Source organism: Hordeum vulgare, chromosome 3H (genome assembly GCF_904849725.1).
Source record: "Hordeum vulgare subsp. vulgare chromosome 3H, MorexV3_pseudomolecules_assembly, whole genome shotgun sequence".
Taxonomy (NCBI): domain Eukaryota; kingdom Viridiplantae; phylum Streptophyta; class Magnoliopsida; order Poales; family Poaceae; genus Hordeum; species Hordeum vulgare.
The window spans coordinates 607,490,633-607,518,484 of NC_058520.1; the positions used below are offsets into that span (position 1 = coordinate 607,490,633).

At 43.0% G+C, this 27,852-nt stretch overlaps 2 protein-coding genes and 1 pseudogene across 2 annotated transcripts; all 3 read left to right on the top strand.

Annotated features, from left to right (window-relative positions):
* Positions 1 to 1,793: 1,793 nt before the first annotated feature.
* Positions 1,794 to 6,769, top strand: LOC123442243 (annotated as a pseudogene).
* Positions 6,770 to 9,935: 3,166 nt separating this feature from the next.
* LOC123445617 (60S ribosomal protein L38-like) lies at positions 9,936 to 11,165 on the top strand. The gene is made up of 3 exons (XM_045122626.1): positions 9,936 to 10,045; positions 10,133 to 10,316; positions 10,937 to 11,165. The coding sequence occupies exons 1-3, from the start codon at positions 10,043 to 10,045 to the stop codon at positions 10,957 to 10,959; spliced, it is 210 nt and encodes a 69-aa protein (XP_044978561.1). The 5' UTR covers positions 9,936 to 10,042; the 3' UTR covers positions 10,960 to 11,165.
* A 15,308-nt stretch (positions 11,166 to 26,473) lies between these two features.
* On the top strand, positions 26,474 to 27,395 carry LOC123441070 (abscisic stress-ripening protein 2-like). The gene is made up of 2 exons (XM_045117591.1): positions 26,474 to 26,741; positions 26,862 to 27,395. Exons 1-2 carry the CDS (start codon positions 26,607 to 26,609, stop codon positions 27,024 to 27,026), a joined length of 300 nt encoding a protein of 99 aa, XP_044973526.1. The 5' UTR covers positions 26,474 to 26,606; the 3' UTR covers positions 27,027 to 27,395.
* The last annotated feature ends 457 nt before the right edge of the window (positions 27,396 to 27,852 follow it).

The following is a 27,852-nucleotide window of genomic DNA, read 5'->3' on the forward strand; positions in this document are numbered from 1 at the left end:
GCACAAATTGAAGAAGATCCATTCTTCTAAAATATGGCTCGTAACGAGGGTCATATACAAGAGTTTCATTGGGGTTGTGCCCCATCAAACGAAGTAGTGGAGGAACCTAAACAAACAAAGGCATAATTTGTTAATGGACTCAACTTGTGAAAATATACAAATCATGAAGTATATAAAAATAATCATCAACAAAATCATAATTACCTCTCCTCTTTCAACTAGCACCGCACCGCACGATGCTTCTGTTCATAGTAGTCATCAAGACCCGGATATTGATCGGGACGAAACATCCTACATAATATGAAGAAAATTATTACCGGCCTCTTCGAATAATATGATCTAAACCTAGGCATAAACCTAATGCGGATAATATGAACAAAACCTAGGTTATACATATAGCCACCAAAAACTACACCTAGACACACCATAAACTACACCTATTAACAATCACAAAATAAATTTTACTTCAAAACATACGTACACCTAGTGCAAAAGAAATCTACACAAATACAAAATCATTGCAAAAACTAATTGGAGCGATTGGAGGAGCTTACCGGCCTTTTCGATTTGCCCCAAAGAACCAACAAAACGGTTGGGGAGGAGGGAGACCGAAGGGGGGATCTGGAGGAGGAGGGAGAGCTTTTTCATGGAAGAGGAGGAAGAAAGAAGTGGAGGTGGAGGAAGGGGCCGCGGGCCAGTTACTTATGAGCCCTGCAACGCCAGGGAGCTTGGCGTTTCCGCTTTGGTCTGCAACGCCAGCCCCCTTGGCGTTTCTGCTTTGGTCTGCAACGTTCAGTAGACTGGCATTGCACATGAGGCCTGCAACGTCCAGTAGACTGGCGTTTCTGCTAAGGCCTGCAACGCCACGGTCTCTGGCGTTTCCAAAAGGGTCAAAACGTGAAATACTTTCGAACCGAGTTCGTTTCGTGATGAACTTACGCCTTAAGGATCAAAACGGTAAAAAAATCGTAGGAGATAATGGAATCAACCTCCCAGTCATAGGCGGAAATCGTGTGGTACGCCTCAACATAGATCGTGGAGTCAACTGTCACTTTGGGACAGGCCTAGTACAGAGCACGGGTCATGTGTCTGATGCAGCTTTCATGTCAGGATTGAAGCACTAAAAGCCTCTCAAAAAAAAGATTTGAACCACTAAAATACATATATCCTTGCAACGCATGAAAAATTAACTAACTCTCTACTATTAAAGTAGGATCGTGATGGTTCGACCAGAGCGATGGTTCGACCTCTCCAATCCCTACCTCCCACCCATGTCGTCCCGTTTTTTATTTACCCTTCGAAAACCAACCGCAGCCCCGCATTGGCACGAAGAAAAATCACTCCACCCACGTGGCGCCAGGCTCCTTCCCCGCCTCTCACTCGGCCGACGTCGGGCGCCGCCGAGATCCGCCTCTACACCAGCTCGCCCCGCCCTCTCGGCGAGCTGCGTCGCTCGAGGTCGCTGGTGAGTAACCTCCCTAGGAGGCGCTCGCGCTGCAGGATCTTGGCGTGACCGGGCCCGTCGCCATCGCAAAGAGGCGCTCCCGCTCGCTTGCTATCGCCGGCGACGACCGCCGACTGCCGATCTCCGACTCCTCCGTCGAAGTTGTCTTCACCGGCCGTCATCGACTTGGTCTTCGTCGGCCTCGCCCTCGATTCGTTAAAGCGCCTGGCCGACCTCGTCGGTGAGGCCACGCGGATCTTGAAGCCGGAGGGCCATCTCGTCGTGCTCACCTCCAGCACCGTTGATGCATACAACCTCCGCTCGCCAACCCCTGCGCCCCCGGCCGGTGATGGACGAGATGGCCTACAGCATCAACGGCGATCGAGAACGCGCACTACGGCACCCCGCCAACCCCTGTGCCCCCGGCCGCGTCCCCGACGGCTCCTCCAGCGGCTCCGCCGTCGCCGTCGCCGCCAGCCTCGCCGACTTCGCCCTCGGCACCAACACCGGCGGCAGCGTCAGGGTGCCTGCCGCATACTGCGGCATCTTCGGCCTCCGCCCCTCCCACGGAGTGGTCTCCGCCGAGAACGTCGTCCCCATGGTGCAGATGTTCGACACTGTCGGTAATTCCAGTCTAGCCGTGCTACTGTCATTCATTCATATGTTCAGCACACAACATTATTCATCTGCTGAAGTGTTTATTCAGTTCTATGAAACCATGTCATTGTGTCTCTGCTTACACGGGATGGTTTGCCAGAGATCTAGCTACATTGTCCCGTGTGAGCGACGTGTTGTTGCTGCCGGTCTCAACCGACACCACCGATGCCGAGCTGCGACAACCGAGCCGTGTCATAATTCATGCTGACTGTTTCAGGATCTTGGGCTCCTCTGACGACGACCACACCTACGAGATCCTCAATGCTTGTGCGGCCAAAGTATTCGACGGTAAGTAGCTACCATGAACTCCCAACTCATCATTGCAGATTGGAGCAGAGCAGGATAATGCAGAGGGGTATAGGTTTTCTGAAGCTTCATCCTTGGCATCCCGTTGATGCAGAGTAGAGCACAGGAGTATATGGCAGCTTACACATATTAGTTAGTTTGCAGTTACACATATCACCCCCATTCAGATATTTGTTAAATATTCTGATATTTATGATGTTCCTGATGGCCTGCCATACTTTCAAGTGCATGCAAAATGACTTTTTTGTTATTCAAACTTACATCATGTCTTAGCAAACTTTAGCGGATTGCAAATAATTGGAGCAGTAAATTTCATCATATCTGCCTGCCAGGACTATCACTAAATAACTATCAGGTTATCAGATACTGATTTTATTTTAATGTGCAGTTCCATTCAAGAATGATGTTATGTCTTTGCATGATCTATAAGGAAAGCCTTTGTATGATTTTTATTCTCAGTATTACATTTTCTAGGGACCGATCTAGACTGGATGATCTACTGGTTTTGGGGCTGACTGATTTGAACAATTAGAAATTGATGGGTACTCAAAGTAAATTCCCACCCAAATGGCGACAAATTATTTGTTATTTTCAAGCAACCAGACAAAAGGTTTATTTTCTAAGCATTGCCTGAACTTAGAACAGTCGGTTTCTTTCTAAAAAATATCGTGACGGTTTACATGGATAAGATGTCTTGGTATTTTGCTCAGTGAGAAATGCATCTTTGTTCAACTTTTCATTTGTGTTCTCGGAACGCGGGTCCTGATTCTGAATGAAGAGAGTGAATCTCGAATTGTAAAGATGGTATTACCCCTGACAGAAGCTTGTCAAGGAATGGAGTTTGTTATAGGCCTTAGCAACCCAAATAAGCAAAGACAAAGTGCTTTTGTTCTCTTGTTGAAATCTGGTCAAATGTGTTTATACGATGATTCAGAAATTGAGCGCTACCTCCTTCAATCTCAGCCTAGATCACCACCAACACTTCCAAGCCATTCATTTGTGAAACAACCGTATGGTGATTCGGGCATCAACGTTGCAAAGTTCTACACAAGTGACCGTACAACAATAACTAATGAGGCATGTATAGATTTGTAAAATATGCCTCGCAAAACAACTAAGAAGTTTGTGACCAACAACTTCATCTTTTTTAATGGACAGGATTATTTTTCATCAGTGGCCTCCAAATATCCATGTTGCTTTCAATGAAGAATAAAGGTCAGATTTCTGCAAGTTTTAGCAACATCCATAAGACCAGGAGTCTTTATATAACTGGGCATATGGATGGAACCATAAGCTTTTGGGATGCATCATGTCCTCTTCTGCTGCAGATTTTTATGATAAAGTAGCAGATAACTTCAAATCACAACTGTTTTGCTAAGTGTTCCACGATAAAAATATAAAATTTTATACGAACTGCTATGCTCGACTTCATTCTACTCACCAGCTAATCATTTCACAGCATGAAGACAATACATCAAGTGGAGCATGTATTACTTCATTGCAGTTTGATATGCCCTTGAGTATTCTTCTATCTGGGGATCATAGTGGAACGGTAAACTATTCCATGGTTACAAGGTGGTGTTTAGTTTATGTGTTTACTACACGTTCAGTGCATTGAAATTTATTTCTTCTTTCCAGGTCCGCATAAGGTCCCCTCCCTCCTTTCTCTATGTATCTCTACTTCAGTGTGCATTTCAGTTCCTACTGTAACTTTGCCGTATAATATTCTTCCTTATTTTATGTAGTTCATCTTGTAATTTATTTCCTTGGTTTCTGTATAATGTTCTTTTGTAGAACTCTGTGTGGCTTGACCTTGGAAGGCTCTCAATTGGATGTGGAATTGGCATTCTTTCATATGTGGTGATTATTGCAAACAAACTACATCTTGTTACTTTTTCCAACGGATTTGGTCTGAAAGTTGCATTACCTGAACAGGTCCCAGTATATATATCAGAAATAACACCCAAAAATCTTAGAGGGCGGTTCGCAGCTGTAAACCAGGTTTGTACTCAACCAAGTGATTTCGTTACTGTTTGTATCTATATACAGTTTTATCTTAATATTAAGGCAAGTCCATCCATTTCTGCAGCTTATGATATGTTGCGGGGCATCGCTCGCGTATGCTCTGGGGACATGTATCACCTGGCGTACCTAGGCAGGCGTAGGTACATTAATTTGTTTAAATTTACTTCTCTACCATTCTACCTCAAAATGCATGCTCTGATTTTTTTTTTAGAAAATAGAAATTGAATACGTATTGATATGGTTAGCTATTGATTGACACCATGTTTACTGCAGCCGGTTGGTCTTCTTGTGATTCCTGAATCTCCCAGTGGCTGGTATGTAGGCTTTCCTTGATTAGCAAATTATGACCTAATCAAGAGTAGAAAGGTAGAAACACTTCTACATATATAAATGTATACATGCGCACTCCCGATGCTTGATCCTTTGTACGTAGGGTAGCTGTACAGGTCCTCTCTTTTTTTCCTATTTGCTCTGTTTTTTTGGGTTAGCTCTATTTTCTGGTTGTAGGCTTAGTGTTTTCAGTTTTTTTTGCCTCTGGCTTTGTTTTCTTTCGCTGTTTTGCATGTAAGATCCCTGCCATCTCATCTTGTTGTCTTCTCGTATCACCACAGCTTCTCTAAGACCTGTATTAATTAGATGGCGCCTACACAGTTTTTTCCTTCTTTGATAGAAAACACATGCATTTCAGGCTAACATCGGACGACCAGGTGCACTCGAGGAGGCGTTACAGAAGCTAAGGGGAAAAGAAACTGACGTCTTGGAAGAGGCAGCAGATATCAAAGTATCAACTGTTATAAACCTGATATTTAAAATAGAACACCAACTTAGTCCTGCATTACTGAAATGTCTAGCTAATTATATATGTTCAGGATTTCACAGAAAAGCTTCAGCACCTGCCACAATCAAAGATGTTGGACTTATTTCAGAAGGATTATATTCATGCCGTCACCGTAAGTATTTTAGTTATGCATTTCTAGCTACAAAGGAGATGCTCATGTGTAACTTTATAAGTATTGGATTTCTTTCAGGTTGGAGTTGGGCTCATGGTCCTTCAACAGTTTGGTGGAGTGAACACAATCTGCTTCTACGCCGGTGAGATATTTGTCTCGGCTTGTAATGAATTTTAGCAACCTGATGCCTTAACTTTCTCATGCTTACTGCTTATAGTTACTGGACATATTTCTTATCATGTGTTACTTTTGGGTACTAACTATCCATGACATGAATCAGGTTTCTCGTCAGGGAACACGGGAATGCTCGCTATGGTTGCGGTTCAGGTATTTAATCATGGCTCTTATGCAATAGTTTTTGCCTCTCATTACTCACTGATTTTATGGTGTTCTTGTAGATTCCGATGACGGCACTTGGGGTGCTTCTGATGGACAAGGCTGGAAGGAGGCCACTTCTAATGGTAAAAAAAATACACAGGTTTTTAGATAGTAGAAAAATGATGCACTTAGTAATGGATTCTAAGGCAGTAATTTCCATTCTCCGTGCTGAGTGGTTGCCTGAGAGGATGAGTGGTCGGGTGAGTGGTCGCCTGAGAAGGCCGCGATGAGTGGTCGCCTGAGAGGATGGCGGCGGATGGTTCGGGTTCGTTTGGATACTGCGAGGAGGTGGAGATCGTGCTTTCGTTTTCCAGTATCATGCTAACCTGTTTTTTTTTTCTTTCCTGCGTGGGATCGTACTATGGGAGGAGGTGGGATCGTACGATGGTTTTTTTAGAGGTATTTTTTTTGGAAAGTGGAAACCACGATGATCATATACCTGTGATTTACAGTTCATGCGGTGTTGCACATATATTCGGACATATGTATGCTCTTGTCATTCGCTACTACTTTCGGTTACTCTTCACTAAATGTTTTCCGGTTCAATTTTTCAGATCATAAACCACTTCTTTGGTTGGAAGGAATAAACTCCATTGCTGATTAGGACTTGGTGGTGACTTATTTAAAACGGCAGGCATCGACTTTCATGTAACTGGTAGTCAGCGCTCTAAGCAATTTTTCATTAGAATGGATACTCCTACAAAAAAGTCCATGTAAATATACAACACTGGACATGGTATTTTTTATTTAATATCATATGTCTCTACTATCATTTTTCTTAATCATTATAACAAAAGGAAATTAATTAGCTTATGGTATATGCTATTGTTGATGTGATTAAACATGTTACATGTCATCTAATGAGACTTAATACCCAGGGATGACAATGGATACCCATTACCCATGAATCATACCATGTCATTTGCTTCTTAATTTTTTTTAAAAGGAGGATGACCCCCGTGTAAACAAAGACATCTGTAACCTAATAGAAGATGTTTTAGATCAGTAGAGGGAGGACATATGTAGTATGCCATTCGACTAATGTCTGCACGAAATAGGATGAATATTATTCCATTTCCAAATCATGTGCTTGTGTCAAAACAAGTGGAAGGAGGTTAAGCCGAGCATTGTCAGTAATGTCACTAGGGCGAGGAAGAGGGTGGATATTGCCATTGGCGGAGCTACATGCATTCGTGCAGGTGCCATGCCAACCCCCACCCCCTCCCCTCAACCTTGACAAAATGTCTGAAGAATTTTGTTTGGAAGTGCTTAATTAGAAAAATATATAGTCTTTGCCCTCCTCAAGATTGTTGTATTAGCCTTTCGCCTCTTCAGCATTTCTTCTCTAGCTCCACCACTGGATATCGGTCTACAAAAATAAGAGTGATATATGTTTATCTTCTTGCAAAGTGTGGATAACGGTCTACAAAAATAAGAGTGAAATATGTTTATCTTCTTGCAAAGTGGTGGTGAAACGACCTCTTAATCCATTTCTTTATATAGTTATAGTTATTCGGTAGTTGCTGAATTAAAATTTTTTGTATATTATTATTGTATACTTTATTCCGTGGCAACACACTGGCAAGCAACTAGTATCTATAATTTCACAACTTAATCCTTCTGGTTCATCCAGTGTCAGTCCCAACCACACACAGATTATGGCCCAACTTTTTTTTTCTAGCAGTGAAGAGACCACGAGGGCTCCTCTTTTTTTAGGGGAACATTTTTTCCGAGAAATACCTATAATTTATTCATATTCATAACAATTACAGGTACATTGATTTGAATCTAAGATCCAAGAAGATACAAGGAAACTCTTAAATATAAAAATTACAATGAAATCTTTCGAAAATACCTTCTTCGTGGCATCAATCTCTGCTAGAACAAATACAACAAAGACTTTGGTAAAGAGGCTGTAATTGGACTAGAGCAACGATCTTGTCCCTCATTCACCCACGCGAATGTTACTAACCATGATTTTTGAAAGCGCCTTGAGTCGCCCATCCAAAAAGATGAAAAGCCTTGATTGATGGACATACTTGGGTCGGGGATGATCCCTTAGAAGTGCGGTCCGTCAAATCACGATATCTTCATCATGGTGTCGATGAAAATTTTCAACTCCACACAAAATCGAACCAACAAAAAAAAAGCTTGACAAACCAACATAAAACTCATCATATTGGAATAATCGGATTTACGAGGACAAAAATCCCTTTAACCAATGGTACCCCAAAAGAACGAGAGTACTTTTATTATGAAGGTCACTAAACATTGAAGAAGAACATGAAAATCTTGAAGATGCAAGCCCCCCCCCCCCACCTCACAGTGCCAAAATGGTAGTCGGGGCGAGGGGACCAAAGATCCCTAGCGAAGGGTGGCGACAACTGTTGCTGCGCCTATCACGAAACCCTTACCAGAGGGGCATTAGTTATGAGAGCTCCAATTCAACGCCCAATGCGATGCATAGCGCACATGAGGCGACCCATGGAGGTAGGCCCAGTAAGCTTTTACGCTTTGTGCTCGCTTGTGCTTGCCTGCCTATGCTTGCTCGTTATTCTCCTTCTTGTTTTGTGTGTTTTTGTCTTTTAATAAAAACAACCAGGGTATTTTGGTTAATTTGATTTTAATTGAATTTGTATAAATTTTCCAAATCTTATTTTTGTGTGAATTTATAATATGTTCTTGAAGTTTGTTTTTCTTTGCAAATTCTAATAATACTCAAGAATTAAAAAATAGCTCACAATTTTTAAAACAAATCATGTTGTATTAAAAAACTTAAAAGTAAAATCAATATATACATAATAATAAAGCGGCTATTGCTTCCGTCGGAAAACCCATTGCGGCATTTTTATAAATAAAAAAAACTGTAATTTTTGTTATTCAACCCGCGCTCCATCATTTATCTGCAACGCAAAAGAAAAAACGATTTGCTGCAAAAATTATACCCGTACGCATCTCCTCCTCCCGTCGACCCTACGCCACCCTGGCCTGTGCCGAGGCCGCCACCACACCACTCACCGCCGCGGCCGACCTCAACCGTCACCACTGCTGATCTCAACCCACCCGCCTCCGCGGCCGTACCTCTCCCCGCTCACTGCCTCCGTTGCGGCGCTCGAGCGCATCGCGTCGACCCTGGTCCACCCTGGCCTGTGTCCAAGGTGCTGCCACACCACTCGCCGCTGCGGCCGACCTCAACCACCACTGTTGTCGATCTCAACTCACCCGCCTCTGCGGCCGTACCTCTGCCCGCTTGCTGCCCCCGTTTCGGCGCTCGAGCACAGCTTCTGGATCAAATCAACGCGACAGCTACAGTGACATGGGATGATGCGTCTGCTCGATGCAGAACGGCGGCGGCGCGCGGATAAGGCGCGGCGGAGCGAAGTACTTGCAGGTGGAGGCGGGCCTCCATGGCTCACACGGGGAACTCCGAGATTATGGCACGGCAACGACGACTCCTTATGGCCAGATAGAGGCGCCTAACCCTTGCTCCCCTCATCGTATCCCCTCCTTCGGCAGGAACTCATCATCTGGTAAGATCCCCTACCCATGCCTCCAACCGTGTGCCAAGCACCGGCAAGAAAATTTGTTTCGTGGGGATTTGTTTGCTGATGAATGAATGTATTGAATGTAATATTGTATTGTTGTAGAGACAGATAATGAAACACCACCTTCAGTTTGTCATCTGATCCCACATTCTCTATCCTATGAGTGTAATAAGATGACAGTCCATTGATCAATTCACGTAGTCTCTTTGTTTTGCTTTGCTCGTCCCGCTTAATTTCTCATCATGGTGGAATTAACAATGGACGGATTGATTTCTCAAAAAAATAGGATAGGACTGACTACATTAGTTAGTTAGCTTATTATTTTAATAAATCAAAATGATTATAAAAAAATTAAAAGCGTGTGATATTTTTCTCTCCCGTTGGAACGCACGGGCACTTTTGCTAGTAAAGCAAAAATAAACAAGAAAAGAAGACCCAGCGAAGGAAGCTTTTGGAAAGTTCCCTTTTCTCGGAGGGGTTTGGGAAAGTTCCCGAACTGAAAGAACCACACTGGTTCTGCATTCCTGCCATATGGGCCGGTCATCCCTTGTGTTTTTCACTTTGGGGCTGTGCGGGTCTGGCCCATCTATACCACGGCCTGATGGCCCGAGGTTTCCCTAGGTATAAATTCGCTCGCCAGGCATTAGCCGGGTCTCCTCCTCCTCCTCCCCTGCTCCTTGCCGCCGCCGCCGCCGCCGCCGCCCTAGGATTTGCGCAGGCGACCACCGTCCTTCACCATGGTAAGACCCTCCCCAACGTTTCTTCCGTGGCGTGTATGATGATTCGGTAACGAACGAAGGAACGAATTCCTTGTGGGGTGTTTGCAGCCGAAGCAGATCCACGAGATCAAGGACTTTTTGCTGACGGCGCGGCGGAAGGACGCGCGGTCGGTGCGGATCAAGAGGACCAAGGACGCCGTCAAGTTCAAGGTGCGCTGCTCCAGGTACCTCTACACCCTCTGCGTCCACGACACCGACAAGGCCAACAAGCTCAAGCAGTCCCTCCCACCAGGTATCGCTCCCTTCCTCTTCCCCTTCCCCTTCTTCTCCGCTCGACGAGACGAGCTCCGTCTTTCTTCTTTGATTATCTCTTCTGAATCATGCACTGAATCTGGAATTCTAATAACCATAGTGATGCCAACAATTGGTCCTTTTGCAACGAACCAACGCCTCAGTTTATCAGCACATAGCGCTGCTGTGCCGGCCGCTCTTGCCACCATTTAGCTGTTCCTCTGCAATGTCGTTGCACCACCTCCTAGTACTACTGCACTGCACTGCAGAGATCATTTAATACTAGGCGTCAGGTCTATGTTATCTTTGTTTGTTCCCAACTTATAATTTGCATGTCCAGCGATGCTGTCACCGCATCGTTAATCTCATTTCTACTATTTCTGTGCTTGGAAAATCGTTCAGTTTTGTGCATGACTATTTTGTTCTCAAGTTGGTCCTCAATCTTGTTCATGCATGCTTTACAGTACATATGTCGTCTCTTGATGTGTGTCTCTTGTTCTGTTTGTTTTGCTGACCTACAGTTTCTGTGCCTGTGCGTGTATAGATAATCACACTTATTTGTCAAATCCTGCAGCCAGCAATTGTTAACGCTCACTGAGTGTGATGTCCTTTTCTTTCCAGGTTTGAATGTCCAGGAGGTTTAAGCTGCCTCAAACCAGATCATGCCTTTACTAGTAGCGGGAATGTTGGGTTAAGCAGCGTCTGTGTTCAGTAAACCGGTTTACCATGAGTATGTTCTAGACTGAAATGTAACTTTGGCACCTGTGAGGATTCTGTCTTGTTTTCACTTGTTGCAGAATGGAGATATCTTACTCCCTTATATCCTATAAATTGATTTTATTGCGCACTATTTTTCCTCCTTGATTGTTTTGCATTTCCTTGCAGCCGTGGATTGTTTGTTCTGAGGTTTCGTATATCTATGTTTTTTGTGGTTGTGATGGTCAAACCAGTTGTTCTTCATGGTTGGAGGATCCAAGGAAGTTGTTTTATTGCCATTTCGTGTTTTTTTTCTCTAGGATTTGTGCCATGCTATATACTCCTTCCGTTCCAAATCTTTTTAGAGATTCCATTATAAACTATATACGGATGTATATAGACAAATTTTAGAGTCTGGATTCACTTATTTTGCTCACTATGTAGTCAATAGTGCAATCTCTGCAAACACTTGTAGTCAACGGAGGGAGTATATGTTAGTCTTTTGGTCTTACATGTTTTGTTCCTAGAAAAATATGCTGGTTTTGTTGCTTGACATATCCATACGAGTGATACCAATCAGGTGACAACATACTACGCAAAATGAATGAATCTACGCTCTAAAATATGTCTATATACATCCATATGTAGCCCCCTAGTGTAATCTCTAACAAGACTTGTATTTAGGAACGGAGGGAGTATAAGTTAGTTGTCAGGTGCTGTAGATAATTTTGATCAGTCATTTATGGCTTCTGTTTTTCTGTTGCTTTGGTATTTGGATTTCAGATGTCTTATGTGCCTATCAGTCATTTGGTCTATTGTTTCCAGCTTGATTCTTGTTGGATAAGAATTTGTACCAGTATATACTGTTCTGCACCGTTGCAGTTACCAAGGGACAACAAAAAACTAGTCCAGTCCAGCATCGCACAAAGTATGATCTACGAAGATAACATAGCCCTGTAACCCTTAGATCATATGGATCCGGCGATGATGGATTGGTTAGCATCGTATCCAGCGTTGAGTCTTCTTTGGCAACGATGATGGGTTGAGTCTTCTTTGGCAACGATGATGGAGGTAAGTGATGTATGAGTTGTTATAACGGTTGCGGTAGTCGGGTCTTTTTCAGCGTGTTCTTGTCTCAGTTGTGGCGACACACACGGTCCTTGTGGCAACAATGACCGGCGGCAGGTGGTCTTTGCATGGCGCCAGCTTGCACAGTTCTATTTTTGTTTTCTCTCCCTCATGCGGATGGTTGAGCTATGTCATGGATCTTCTTGTGGCTCGCACAACATCTTTGGTGTTGGCTAGGTCAGCGGTAGCCTTTGACGAATTCTGGGTTGTGTGGCCAATGTGCTATCTTGACGAGACTCTCTTTACAGAGTGTAATGAACGTGTGCAATGTCGCTGACACAAGAAACTATATTCCTTCTCTATTAATAGATGGGGCAAATATGTTAACTCCGTTTGAAAGCGTCTTTGGGGAGCCCCTCATGCGCTACAAAATACTCCTACTTAAATATGCTGCACCTGCATGTCTGCTTAGGTTTGACTACTGCACTGCTGCTTGTGGTCGCCAGAGTTAGTTTTCCTTTTGAGTTGTTCAGGTTAAGCTAAAAAGGTACAATTATCTCACTGTTTTTTTCTTTTCTTTTGCCGTGTGTTAGATTCACGCACACAATACAGAAGCAGAGAGTCATAGATATGCACGTAAGCCCAAAGTTTTTTTAATGAACATAACCCAAAGTTGGGCGCGACTATTTGCCGCTTAGTTATTTCATTTGAGTCAAGATTATCTGCAGCTTAGCACGCAACCGAACAAGGTCTCGCCTGAAACGGGCGACAATTGCCTACCCAAGCGCGCTGGAGGTCCACAGGCATTTACGGCTCTTTTTTTCACATTTTCTTTCGGTTTTCTGCTTTCCGATTTACGTGAAAATAATTTTTGAATAAATTTGAACCATGCATTAAAAATGTTTAACAAGTAAGAACAATGTTTGACGCATGGAAAAAAATTACAACGTGTATGAAAAAAATAGACATGAAAACCTATATATGAAAAGCTGTTAAAAGTGTATAAAAACAATGTTTTTGATGTATAATAAAAAAATACATGGTGGATCAAATAACTTAAAATCAAAATATATTTAAACAAATTTTAATCATGTATTTTAAAAAGGTTAAATGCAATAGGTATGAAAAAAGTTGACCTCAAAACATATGTTAAAACAATGGTTAAAATCTGCATAACAAAACTGTACAATCTGTATGTAAAACATTAGACATTAAAACATATATCTAAAAAATGTTAATCATATACTTGAAGAATTTAAAATGTGTATAGGAAAGATGTTTCCTATGCATGCGAAAATTTACAATCTATATGCAAAAAGTAGACTTCAAAACATATATCTGAGAAAATTTTAAGCAATTACATTAAGAATGTTTGAGTAATAGTATAAAAGATTGTTCCTGTGTATGAAAATTATACTATCTATATGGAAAAAGTAGACCCAGAAACATATCTTTTAAAAAAGGTTAATCATTTATTTAAAAATGTTAAATGTATATAAGAATTTTCTTGATGAATACAAAATTTATAATGTTTGTGAAAAAAAATAAACATCAAAACATATATTCAAAAATTGTTGATCATGCATTTTGAAAGTGTTAAACGTGTATTAAAAATGGTATCAGATATATACAACCATATAGACTTGTCGCAAAACCCCGCAGAAAACGATAATCATATAAAACCAAAAAAAACCAAGGAAACTGAAGAAAAACTAAAAACATAAACAAAAATGAAACAAAGAAACATAAAGAAATTAAAAACAACAAAAACCAGAGTAAACCTGGAAAACCGTTACATAGCAGACGAAAACCATGCTGCAGTCGAATTGAGTGTACATCTTGCTATAAGAAAAAGATTGCTCCGGTGCCCAAAGTTTTACCTAGCAAGTATGCACGGCCTAAAAATGGTAAAAAGATCAAGGATGCACGGTCTAACAATGGTCGAAATCACTAATTGAGAAGTATTTCTTTCAAAGGTCACTCCTACCTTCTTAGGTTGTGCCACTTGTTGCAACTTGGAGTTTTCTCTTTTTTCGTCGATCCGTATTTCGTAGACGTTTTATCTTTGAAACAATGCGTCCAAATCTTGAACCTTTTTCCCGTTGGATTTCTCTGTTGATATCTTCAAAACTATATCCCATGTTGATAGATTTTGATGAATTTTTTTCACGAAAAAAACTGACGGCAAAAGCGTACCTCTCATGGAAGGAAAAAAACACGTTTTTTCCGTTTCCAAGAGGCACAACCATGCCTCTCATGGAAGAAAACTTATGCTTCTCACGGAAGAAAATCCATGCTGTCACAGAAAAAAGAGAACGTGTTTTTCCCGTTTCCGAGAGGCACGGTCGTGCCTCTCCGAAAGCAAAACTATGCCTCTCATGAAAGAAAGAAAAACGAAAACCACGTTTTTTGTTTCCAGGAGGCACGGCCGTACCTCTCGAGAAAGAAAAACCGTGCCTCTCGCGAAAGAAAGAAAAAAATGAAAACACATTTTCTTCATTTCCGAGAGTCACGTCCGTGTCTCCCACGAAAGCAAAACCATGTCTCTCATGGAAGAAAAAAAAAAACAAAACATGCATATTTTTTTGTTTAGGAAAGGCACAACCATGGCTCTTGCGGAACCAAATGTGTGCCTCTCATGAAAGAAAAATCATGCCTTTCGAGAAAAGAAAAAAAATAAAATGTGTTTTTTCATGATTTGTTTTCGTTCTAATGATAAGAAAGATTGTTGGAAAACCGGAACGTCGAAAAACCCCCACCTAAAATGCTGAAAATGCATGCGGAAAAATAAAATATAATAAAATTCATAGAAAATGATCAAATCACGACACACGACGACGGTTGAGAATGCGCGAAGTGACGATGAGTAGGTTTGATCGTTAGAAGGCTCCCAAAAGGAGCATTTGCCAACTAGTTGCTCCCAACAATGGTATGTGGAGTTTATTCTGGATGCCTTTGCAGGCCCAAACGCATTGTGGCTTATCAAGCCTTTTGCCCACCTCATGGGTTTCATGAAAGCTAATCTACCAGACTTAAAATACCTAAAAATCCCTCAAAAAATATTTCAGGATAAAAAAAGGAAACCAAATCCATCCGGAGACAGAGTTATGAGATGAAAGGGGGCAATGACTAGGGTTTTGACTGACGCCAGTGATCTTGTTGGTTGCATGCTTGGTCGCCTCCGGCCAAGTAAGGTGAGGCGAGTGGACCTCGGGTCTTTCCTTGCATGTTTAAAGTTTTTAAGTATAACTAGCAAAAGGGCCCATGCGTTGCAACGGAAGAAAGAAATACCACACGGCACACGCTCTTAATTTATAAAAAATGTCTATAATTTGAGAATTTATAGTTACGATACAAATAAAGATGGTCTTATCCTACAAAAATCCAGTTCAAAATTTCACAGGTCTTCTATTTTAACACGGCTTGCATGTAGATTTAATACGTACAAAGAATCAGTCAAGTGACCTTTAGTTTCATCTCTAATCCTGATTTTGTTGACGTGTTCATCCCCAACCTGGATGAGTACCGGTATGAAAGAAAGACGAATAATGACTTATTTATTAAGATTGCACCCTAGATAGTATTTTTATTAAACGTTTAACAGATAAAATAATATCATATTTAAATTCTACATATTTTTCTAATCAAATTCCATGTCTAATATGTTAAATTTGGAGTTACGGTTTAAAAGATATGAGTATTTAAAAAAATATTTAATATATACTACGAGTTTAATGTCATAAACAGTAAGGATTTTTTTATAAAATCACCTCGGTGAATTTTCCGACGGAAGCGATAGCCTCTTTATTATTAGAGATAAAGATTTTGTAGTCTTCGTGGGCGACGTTCTTTTGGACGGTGCAACATAAGTTAGAATAAATTTACTCTTGTTCTTCTCTTGGTGTGATGAATCCTGACCAAGTAGTGCCACAAAGCGAGGGTTATCTTGACTCCGTAAGTCCAATCTTGCGAAATTTGGGTTTTTGTTCTCGCAGATGCGTTTATGTAGATATGATGAGTTTGTGTTAGTGTCAGGTGCTTTTGTTGGTCTGATCACTTGTGGCTTCAGTTTGCTTGTCCGACATCTTGATGAAGATTTGGTAATTCGACAACCTACATTTCTATGGGATCATGCCTGACCCAAGAACGTTCAACGCACACAGCTTGTCATCTCTTCACATGGGCGACTCATGGGGCTTTCAAAAACTTTGAAGATAGTTAAGTTCGTGCAAGTATACGAGTTGGCAGTGCTACGACTCAGGTCTGATTGCATTATCTTTACTGAAGCCTTGGTAGTAGGTCACGTTGCGAGGATTGTCACCATGAAGGATATGTCTTCAAGAAATATCTTTGTAATTCGTAGTAATAAAAGCAATCCTGTAATTTTCTTGGGTTTATGATCCAAAACATTGTACCTATAATGGATGTTGAGCTTCAACAAAAGTACTGGTAATTGTCAAAATAAATTTTAAAAGGAAAGCTAAGTCATCGTATGGCTTTTTCTTGTGATGGTAATGTATTATGAGACTATTCGCAATAGAGAAAGTCAAAGGGTGTTCTAAAAGGGGCTTCTCGTGAGGAAAGTATTTTGGCAGGATGTGCATGTGGCGAAACTACTGGTTCTCAGCATTATTGTCTAAACGGGCCGGCCTGGCACGGCACCGCCCAACCCGTCGTAATCGTGCCAGGCACGACATGGCCCGTCTAGACCCGATTAATATACGGACCGTGCCGTGCCGGCCCGCATGCTCGGGGTCCAGGCCCAAGCATGGCACGTTGCCTAATCGGGCCGGCCCGGCGGTACGCTAGGCCCACGGCAAGCTGCCTATTTTAACTTATAAAAATAAAAAAGGCAAAAAAAAATCAGCCCCAACCTCCCTTTCCCGCTCCCGTGACCCCTTTCCCGCCCTCCCCTCCCTTTTTCGCGTGCCCCTTCCTTCCGATGACTGCGCCCCCGCTCCTTTTTCGCGCGCCCCTCCCGGCTCCCGCCCAGTCGCTCCGCTGACCGCGCCCCCCTCCTTTTTCGCGCGCGCCTCGTGCCCTCGCCGCCAGATCTATCGGCCGCCAGCCTCGCTCCCTCCTAAACGTGTCGTGCCGTGCCGGCATGCGGGCTGGGGTCGCGGCCCAGGCACGGCCCAGGGCGTGCTCGTGCCGGGCCCGGGCACGATTAGCCCGTGCCGGGCTGGGCCCGAGTCGTGCCTGGCGCGTGGGCAGCCGGGCCGGCCCGGCCGGCACGGCCCGTTTGGCCAGGTTTGGTTCTCAGATGTTGAAAACAACAAATGTTACTTAACTGAATGTGAGAAAAAAGAATGATGGTATTGTACGGATCCGTTCCCAAAATAAGGTTGCTTCAGGTAGGTGTACGTACTCCTAAAGAAAGATAGGTGGTGAACCAACATGCGTACGTAGCGGATACTAAAGACTACTCGCTGCTTTCTAACGTAACCGGTGCTGTACAATGTAATTTATATCTAACAAACACACATAGTGCGAATCAACATGTGGTTGAATGGTTATAAGGACAGTTGTGCATGCATTATTTTTAGATTTATTTTTAGATTTTTGATGTTGCACGTTTGGCGGGAGAAGAGATATTTCTATCGACGACGAGGCGTTTATGATGACTTTGTAAATGTCAAGATGATATGCCGGTTCAGTATTTTGAAGATGCTCGAATAGGAAATGCGCGTGTGCGTTCTTATGGATGAAGATATGTGTATATATACAAGCGTTTGAGTCTGTATAATCTTTCCCTAATAATAAGGAAAACTCTTCCCATCAATCGGTGGATTTCTACGACCGCGTCCACCGCCTCTCCCACCAGACGCGTGTCCTGTGTTGGACAAAACCAACTTCGGTGGTGCAGATGCAAACGTCCTAGACCCCGACGCCTTACGTCTCCTCCTTGGTTTGGCCCCGATCTCGATCCCCATCCCTCGAGCAAATCCGCAGAGTTTTTGCAACAACGGCTCCTCCTTGGTTTGGCCCCGATCTCGATCCCCATCCCTCGAGCAAATCCGCAGAGTTTTTGCAACAACGGCGTTGTTGCGATTAACAGTGACGAAGCTACACTAGTGGAAAACGGGCCTTTGGCCGGGACCCTTTAGTCCCGGCCTGCCTCTGGGCCGGGACTAAAGGCCCGGCCACGTCGCCCCAATTCTCAATGCCTCCCTCGAGGCTTTAGTCCTGGCCCGTAAGGATCCTTTAGTCCCGGTTCGTGTTCCAAACCGGGACTAAAGGGCTACGCGGTGGGCAGCCCGCATGTGCGCCACCTTTAGTCCCGGTTTGTGTCTCAAACCGGGACTAAAGTCCTCTGCCTATATATAGCACAGCCCCCTCTCCCCTTTTCCTTGCATTTTTCTTGGATGGAGGATTGTGGGTGTGTGCTAGCTCTCCACTTTTTTTTATGCACTAGAGGTGTTTGTTGAAATGTGTGTTAGAGCGATGCCGCTTCAGTTCACCGAACAAAACTACGATATGAGATGTCTGAGCCACGCTTAAACATCTTCCTCTTTATTTCTACTTATTCTAAAAGGTTAGCAACTATATTTCCTCTTTAGACCGTGCGGTACTAATTTTTAGGATCGTGATTGTATTTGATATACTGTCGTATAACACAGATGATCCATCCATGGATGTACGGTGATCGACGCACAGCCGCTTACAGAGAAGGTGTGCATTCTTTTCGAGATGCAGCCGATGCGAACAAGCATGGTGGTGGCTTTATGTTTTGTCCATGTGTTGAATGTTGGAATGAGAATGATTACACTTCCTCAAGAGTCATTCAGAGCCACCTGCTTCGGTCCGGTTTTATGTCGGGCTATAATGTTTGGACCAAGCACGGAGAAAGAGGGGTTATGATGGAAGACGACGATGAAGAAGAACAGAACGATGATGATAACTACCGATCTATGTTCCATGAGTATGCTGATACCGCAATGGAAGACAATGAAGAAGAAGATCAGGATGAAGAACGGGAACCAGATGAGCCCGCTGATGATCTTGGCCGGGTCATTTCTGATGCACGGCGAGGTTGCGACACAGAAAAGAAGAGGTTGCAGTTCGAGCAGATGTTACAGGACCACAACAAATTGTTGTACCCAACTTGTGAAGATGGCCAGAAGAAGCTGGGTAGCACACTGGAATTGCTGAAGTGAAAGGCAGAGACCGGTGTGACTGACTCGTCATTCAAAAAGTTGCTGGTACTGATGAAGAAGATGCTTCCAAGAAAGAGCGAATTGCCCGCCAGCACGTACGAAGCAAAGAAGCTTGTCTGCCCTCTAGGATTAGACGTGCACAAGATACATGCATGCCCTAATGACTGCATCCTCTACCGCGGTGAGAAGTATGAGAATATGGATAAATGCCCGGTATGCACTGCATTGCGGTATAAGATCAGAAAAGATGACCCTGGTGATATTGAGGGCGAGCCACCCAGGAAGAGGGTTCCTGCCAAGGTGATGTGGTATGCTCCTATAATACCACGGTTGAAACGTCTCTTCAGAAATAAAGATCATGCGAAGTTGTTGCGTTGGCACATGGAAGATCGTATGAAAGACGATAAGTTGAGGCACACCGCTGATGGTCGGCAGTGAAGAAAAATCGAGAGAGAGTTCCCGAGATTTGCAGCTGACGCAAGGAACTTATGCTTAGGTCTGAGTACAGATGGCATGAATCCTTTTGGGGAGCAGAGTTGCAGTCACAACACCTGGGCCGTTACTCTATGTATCTACAACCTTCCTCCTTGGTTGTGCATGAAGCGGAAGTTCATTATGATGCCAATGCTTATCCAAGGTCTAAAGCAACCCGGCAACGATATTGATATGTACCTAAGGCCATTACTTGATAAACTTTTACAGCTGTGGGCCGAACCAGGTGTACGTGTGTGGAACGAGCACAAACAAGAGGAATTTGACCTTCGAACGTTGCTTTTCGTAACCATCAATGATTGGCCTGCTCTTAGTAACATTTCAGGACAGTCAAACAAGGGATACAATGCATGCACGCACTGTTTGGATCAGACAGAAAGTATATATCTGGACAAATGTAGGAAGAATGTGTAACCGTACAATCGTCGTTTTCTTCCACCCAAGCATCCCTTAAAGAAAAAAGGCAAGCATTTCAATGGCAAGGCAGAACCCCGGGGGAAGCCTGTCATCCGTACTGGTGCTGAAGTATTTGATATGGTCAAAGATTTAAAAGTAATCTTTTGAAAGGGTCCTGGCAGCCAACCTGTTCCTAACGACCCTGATAAGCGCGTACCCATGTGGAAGAAGAAATCTATATTTTGGGAGCTACCCTACTGGGAAGTCCATGAGGTCCGCTCGGCAATCGACGTGATGCACCTGACGAAGAATCTCTGCGTGAATATTCTAGGCTTCCTGGGCTTGTATGGGAAGTCAAAAGATACACCGGAAGCACGGGGGGACCAGGAACGTCATAAAGGAAGAGATGGCATGCATCCAGGGCAGTTTCAAGGGCGTGACAGCTACGCTCTTACTAAGGAAGAGAAGGAAATCTTCTTTGAAGTCCTTTTCGGTATCAAGGTCCCGACTGGCTTCTCGTCGAATATAAAGGGAATCGTAAATATGAAAGACAAAAAATTCCAAAACCTAAAGTCTCATGACTGCCACGTGCTTATGACGCAATTGCTTTCGGTTGCATTGAGGGGAATTCTACTGGAAAATGTTCGCCTTGCAATTGTGAAGGTATGTGCATTCCTCAATGCAATTTCTCAGAAGGTAATCGATCGACAAAGTCTATCAGGGTTACAGATTGATGTGGTCCAATGTCTGGTCAACTTTGAGTTGTTGTTCCCGCCATCCTTCTTCAATATAATGACACACCTCCTAGTTCACCTAGTCGAAGAGATTAGAATTCTCGGTCCTGTGTTTCTACACAATATGTTCCCCTTCGAGAGGTTCATGGGAGTCTTAAAGAAATATGTTCGTAACCGTGCTAGGCCAGAAGGAAGCATCTCCAAGGGCTATGAAACAGAGGAGGTCATTGAGTTTTGTGTGGACTTTCTTCCTGACCTTAAGCCGATTGGTGTTCCTGAATCTCGGTATGAGGGTAGGCTGACAGGAAAAGGCACACTAGGAAGGAAAGCAAAAGTATGTATGGACGGACATTCTTTCTCTCAAGCACACTACACAGTTCTACACAATTCCACCGTGGTGGCTCCGTATATCGTGAGACACAAGAATATTCTACGCTCCGAAAACCCGGGGAAGGCTGACTCTTGGATTAAAGGGGAACACGAGAAGACTTTCGACAGTTGGTTACAGACACATCTCATGAATGACGACACCGTTGGAGATGAGCTGTACAGTTTGGCCAGGCCACCATTTTCGACTATATGTACTTTCCAAGGGTATGAGATAAATGGGAATACATTTTACACGGTTGCCCAAGATAAAAAGAGCACCAACCAAAATAGTGGTGTCCGCTTTGATGCAACAGACGAGAATGGGCACTGTTTGGAAACATATTACGGGTACATAGAGGAGATATGGGAACTTGACTATGGACCTACTTTTAAGATCCCTTTGTTTCGGTGCAAATGGGTGAAGCTGACAGGAGGCGGAGTAGTTGTAGACCAAAAGTACGGCATGACAACAGTGGATCTCAACAATCTTACGTATATGGATGAACCATTTGTCCTAGCCAATGATGTCGCTCAGGTTTTCTATGTGAAGGACATGTCTACAAAAACGAGAAAAAGAAATCAGCAAAAGAAGATATCGTCCGATGAGCCAAAACGCCACATAGTTCTTTCAGGGAAAAGAAACATCGTGGGAGTAGATGACAAGACAGACATGTCAAAAGATTATAATAAGTTTCATGAAATTCCGCCCTTCAAAGTGAAAACTGACGCAAGCATCCTACTGAATGATGAAGATTCTTCATGGCTACGACCCAGAAGAAAACAGAAATAATAGATAGGAATATTGGTGCAATAATGTAATAATGTATTAAACCTTTTATGTAATGCATGTATGGAATGTACTAAATTTCAAACACTTTTCATTTTCATAGTTTTGTCAAATTCTCAAATACGCAAAAAGAATTTTAATAAACCTTTGTAAGAGATGAGTTCTCGTTTGAAACCCTGATACTTCGAGAGAGATTGTCCGTTTTGTACACGAAGTGCATCCAGTTTTTGTCGTAGCCTCTCAACTTTTAAAAAAAAGTAAATGCACGAAATATACCAAATGAAGTCAGAAATTGTTGAAATTTTGTGATGTGCCTTTGAATGGTGCATTTTGAACACACAAAAAGTATGGAGTTCAAATAAGTTCAAATAACCATATTATGAAATTAAATATTATCTTTGGCGATTCATCTCTATTATGAAATTAAATATATCAAAAAACCATTGCAGAACATATGACCAAATTAATACAAGTTCATCATCACATTAAAGCCAAAGAACAGTAGTGATCAAATGTTATTATTGCAAAAAATAAATACATAAAGTTCTCTCATAAAACAACATACAACTATGTAAAACATTTAAAGAAAACAAAAAATGCGATCAAAATCGCAACTAAGGTAACAATTGACCCAACAGCATAATGATACCAAGCCTCTTTATCAATGGCATATTTTCTACTATTCCTAATCTTCAAGTGCATTTCATCCATCTTCAAGCGCATTGCATCCATCTTCAACCGCATCGCATCGATCTTCATCTTGCGATCATCGATGACATCGGCGACATGCAACTCCAGTTCCATATTCTTATCCTCAATTATTTTCAATTTTTTCTTCAAGTATTTGTTTTCTTTTTCAACCAAATTTAACTTCTCGACAAGAATTTCTATGTGGGTTGGAATTTGCGGTTCACATACCTCCTAGATTAAAAAATATATGTCACGTTGGTCGTCATAATTGTCATAAACACTAAATAAAACAAATAGTTATAAAAGATAATATATACCACATCCGAATCATAGACAGGACGAGGGCCGACGGAGGCGGATACCAAAACCATCGCACTATATAATAACAAAAAATAATGAAAGTGAGTAATTTATACAAGTATGTATCTAAATCATACAAGTAAGATTTTTTTCTTTTAAAAAGAAGATAAGAACAAGAGGCTCACCACGGTGGTGCTCGCGACGAGATCGGCGCGGGGCGATCGACAATGGTGAGGACGGACACGGGACGACACCCTACGGATGTGCAGACTCTAAGAAGTTAATTTGAGCATTTAAAATGAGCTACACTAGCAATGACAAATGAAAGGATGAAGTAGCTAACCTTTTAAAACACTTGTGCAGTTGGTGCACGGCCAAACATAGATAAATATTAAGAAAAATGGAGGTTGGAGGTCGAGCTTGGAGAGGAGAAAGATTAAGTAGAGTGGCTCGGACATTTCATCGAACACGTCATGTGCATGAACTAGAGTGGCAAGAGCATGGCATGGTCACACTTCAACAACCAAAAAACAGGGGAGATGGTGGGAGGGGCGAGGGTTTATATAGGCAACACTTTAGTCCCGGCTTTTGTCTAAAACCGGGACTAATAGCCTAACCTTTAGTCCCGGTTCTTGCCACAAACCGGGACTAAAGGCCCCTGCTTCCCGCCTTCTGGTCTGCCGAAAAAGGGCCTTTAGTCCCGGGTCGTGGCTCCACCCGGGACTAAAGGGTGTCTTTAGTCCCGGTTCGAGCCCCGAACCGGGACCAAAGATCCTACTATATAAGCGGGAGTTGGAAATTTCCAACCCAAATCGCCATTTCGTTCTTCTTCCTCGGACTCTCCTGCCCGGTGCGGCACCGACGAACTCGACGCCGCCAGGCTGCCCGCCGTCCTGCTCGCCGCCGCCTGCCGTCCTCCTCGCCGTCGCCGTCGTCCTCCTCGCCGCCGCGCGCCGTCGTCCTCCTCGCCGCGCGCCGTCGACACCTCCGGCCGGTAAGCCCCCCGCCCCCTCCTCCCCAACACTCCGGCCAGTAGAAGAAAAGAAGAAAAAGGAGAAGAAAGGAAGAAAAAGGAGAAGAAAGGAAGAAAAAGGGAAGGTGAAGAAAAGAAGAAAAAGGAGAAGAAAATAAGAAAAAGGGAAGAAAGGAAGAAAAAGGAGAAGAAAGGAAGAAATAGGAGAAGAAAAGAAGAAAAATATTTTTTTTGTCATTTAATTCCTATTGTTATTAGGTTTGTGCTAGATTATTAGGGTTAGTAATATGTAGAATTAGGAAAAAGGAAAATAAGAAAAGGAGGAGAAGAAAAGAAGAAAAAGGAGAATAAGAAGAGGAGGAGAGAAGAAGAAGAGGAAACATAGAAGAAGAGGAGAAGTAGAAGAAGAGAAAAAATTAGAAGAGGAGGAGAGGAGAAGTAGAAGAAGAGAAGAGGAGAAGTAGTAGAAGAAGAGAAGAAGTAGAAGTAGAAGAAGAAGTAGAAGAAGATGAGAAATAGAAGAAGAGGAAAAATTAGTTTAGGGTTACAAGAAGAAGAAATATTTTTTTTGTCATTTAATTTTGCTATTGTATAGTGTATATGCTTAAGTGTTAATAGTGTTTCTTAGATTATTGCTTAATTTTGATATTGTATATGCTTAAGTGTTAATAGTTTAATTTTGCTATTGTATATGCTTAAGTGTTAATAGTTTATTTTTAGCAAGAAAATTAATAGAACTTCGAAGTTTAGGTTCTAGCCAAGACCCGGGACTAAAGGTCCTCCTATATAAAACGACACTTCGAAGTTTCCAACCCCTCTTATATAGTTTGTTAGTTTATTAGTTAATCAAATGTCCGTTTTTTGCAGAACTATGGATCCACATATCAGGAACCTCGAAGAGGAAGAACTTCTCGAAGATATAATCAAAGACGGCCCCGACGTTGAACCAGCTGAATCTCCATCGTCATATCTAAACCCCTCCGGATATGGAATGGAGGTCGAGCGACACGAAGATGAAGCCGATGGGGCAGGGGATAGGTCCAATGACGGAGAAGGTGATAGCTCCACTGATGGAGAAGCCGGTGAAGAAATAATAAAGTCCGGCGAGGTATACATATGAAGTTCGACAATCACTTGTAATATGTTTGCGAGACCATTCACACGTTAACTCTAAGCACAAGGATCACAAATTCGACGTAAGCAATGAACATTCACACCTCTATTTTTACCCGTCATTCTTTGTTATCATGATTGATATTCATATTCATCTCCTCTTCTTATATAGTACACGACCATGAGGACGAAGGTCCTACCAGAGCAACGCGCGATTGCTGTTGCAGAGGAGTTTGCGACCTTTCTAAGGACGGAAGCTATAGATGACAAAGGACGATTTAGTGTAGCTAGGGGCCATTACTGATGTTCGTCCATGTAATCGAATAGATGGGCTCTAGTCCCGATAACTCAGATCTCCATGTAATTGTATATATATGCTCGCTTGTAAGATAAGTTAATCTTATATATATATATGCATAATTATTTCTATTTAAATTATATGAAAACTAATTCCCGAACACCAAACGAGGCATCTAAAACCCTAAAACCCTAAAATAATTTCATTCAAAAAAAAAACCATAAACCCTGAAACTCTTTAGTCCCGGTCCGTGTAACGAACCGGGACTAAAGGGCCTGCCCCTGGGGCGCTACGAGGCGCCCACGTGGAGCACCTTTAGTCCCGGCTTGTAACAGGGTCGGGACTAAAGGTTAGGCCTTTAGTCCCGGTTGATGAACCGGGACTAAAGCCCCTTACGGGCCGGGGCTAAAGGCTCTGTCTCCACTAGTGCTAGTGCAAATAGACGCAATAATGAGTTGCCGCAACTTGGTCTATGTTTAAAAAAATCAAAACATATATCTTTTGTTGCAAAAGTTTTCTACAGCCTGACCTACGTTACAAAAGTTTTTTGCAACATGACATTTGTTACATGAGCTTACCAACACCTACTCGTACGCCGTTGCTTAGTTAAAAGTTAGTAGGGTCGAAAATTCCATAGGCTTGTTTTTTCCTTAGCCGTGTTGTAGCGACCAGCCGACCGACGCGGTTAAGCTAGCATGCAAACAAACTCGATCGGTCGTGTTCGAGTCGTCTGTGATGGTACTGGAAATCTAGCCGTGTACGTGTCATTTTCCATCCGAAGAAAACGCGCGACGGCCATTCATCGAGGCACATTATGAAAGCGAAATATATGTGAGATCGGTCGGTATCGATTGATCCGTATGAACGAATTGGAAAAATATATATCTTTGACGTGAGTTCTCAAGCAAACACGAAACGTCTTATATTTGCGATCGGAAAAGTAGCTAAAAGCACACGTCGAAAAAACTGAGAACGCCTAAGAGAGGAACGCGCGTACGTACCCGTACACGATCTTCTCTCCATCCACTAGCTATAAAGAGACATGCCCTCATGTCAAGAACATATCACAAACTCAGAAACACAGATCCTCATCCTTCAAACACATACATAGACCCTCACCCTCCTATATATATACCCATATTATTACACGAGGCACGAGTGAGTACGCACGCACACACGGACGTTCTCCGTTGAGAGCTTGGAAGGCTAAAACTGGTTATGGGGCGCCACAGCAGCAGCAGCGGCAAGCCCGAGGCCGGCGGCGAGCAGCAGTATCGCAAGGAGGAGAAGCACCACAAGCACATGGAGAAGCTGGCCAAGCTCGGAGCCGTCGCCGCCGGAGCATACGCAAGGGTACGTACGCCCCCAAACACCTCATGCGTTAACTATTACTGTACCTCCGCAGTTGGAAGTATATGCATTACTCATGGAGTCATGGTTAACTCGTACAAATAATCAGACAACAAATTACAGCATGAGAAGCACGAGGCGAGGAAGGACCCGGAGCACGCAAGGTCGCACAAGATCAAGGAGAAGATCGCCGCCACGGTCGCCGTCGGCAGCGCGGGGCTCGCCATCCACGAGCACCACAAGAAGAAAGAGGCCAAGAAGCATGCCCGTCATGCCCACCACCACTGATACACTCATGGATGCATTTGCACACTGTGAAAATAGAAAGGCTTGAAGCGTATGCGTTTAGCATGGACGCGTGCGTGTTAATAAATGCACAAGACCTAGGAGATTACAACAAGGAGTTAGGATCTATCTTTATCTACAAGGTTAAACACAAGAGATAGACCCTAACAAGATATCCTAGTTTAAACCATACACGCACGCCTACAATCATAATACACATGGTTTATACATATACCATGTGTATACGTAATACAATGTCTAACACTCCCCCTCAATCACAACTTGTCCAAGTTGAGATTGCGACGAAAAACTTCCAACTGGCGAAGAGTAAGAGGTTTAGTAAAGCCATCAGCCAATTGATCACCAGTGGGAATAAACGGTATGTGTAGCAGTTTCTGAGCCACTCTCTCATGGACAAAATGATAATCAATTTCAATATGCTTTGTCCGTGCATGAAAAATAGGATTTACAGATAAGTATGTAGCTCCTAAATTATCACACCATAGGGAGGCAGACTTAGGATGAGTAATACCCAGCTCAGTCAAAAGATTCTGTACCCATATTACCTCAGCAGTAGCATTAGCAAGTGCTTTGTACTCAGCCTCTGTGCTGGAGCGAGAAACTGTAGGTTGCTTACGTGCAGTCCAAGACACAAGATTACTCCCAACAAAAACAGCAAAACCACCAGTAGACTTTCTGTCATCAGGGCAACCAGCCCAATCTGTATAAGAGAATGCGCTGACTAACATGGAATCAGACTTAGAGATACGCAGACCATGGGTGATTGTGCCTTGTAAATACCGAAGTATACGCTTGACTGCAGTCCAGT

Excerpts from the sequence above, each read along its gene's own strand:
- LOC123441070 (XM_045117591.1), top strand. The coding sequence starts at position 26,607 with ATGGGGCGCCACAGCAGCAGCAGCGGCAAGCCCGAGGCCGGCGGCGAG. Across the intron at positions 26,742-26,861 it reads CCGCCGGAGCATACGCAAGG|CATGAGAAGCACGAGGCGAG; the intron begins GTACGTACGCCC and ends AACAAATTACAG.
- LOC123445617 (XM_045122626.1), top strand. Across the intron at positions 10,317-10,936 it reads CAAGCAGTCCCTCCCACCAG|GTTTGAATGTCCAGGAGGTT; the intron begins GTATCGCTCCCT and ends TTTTCTTTCCAG.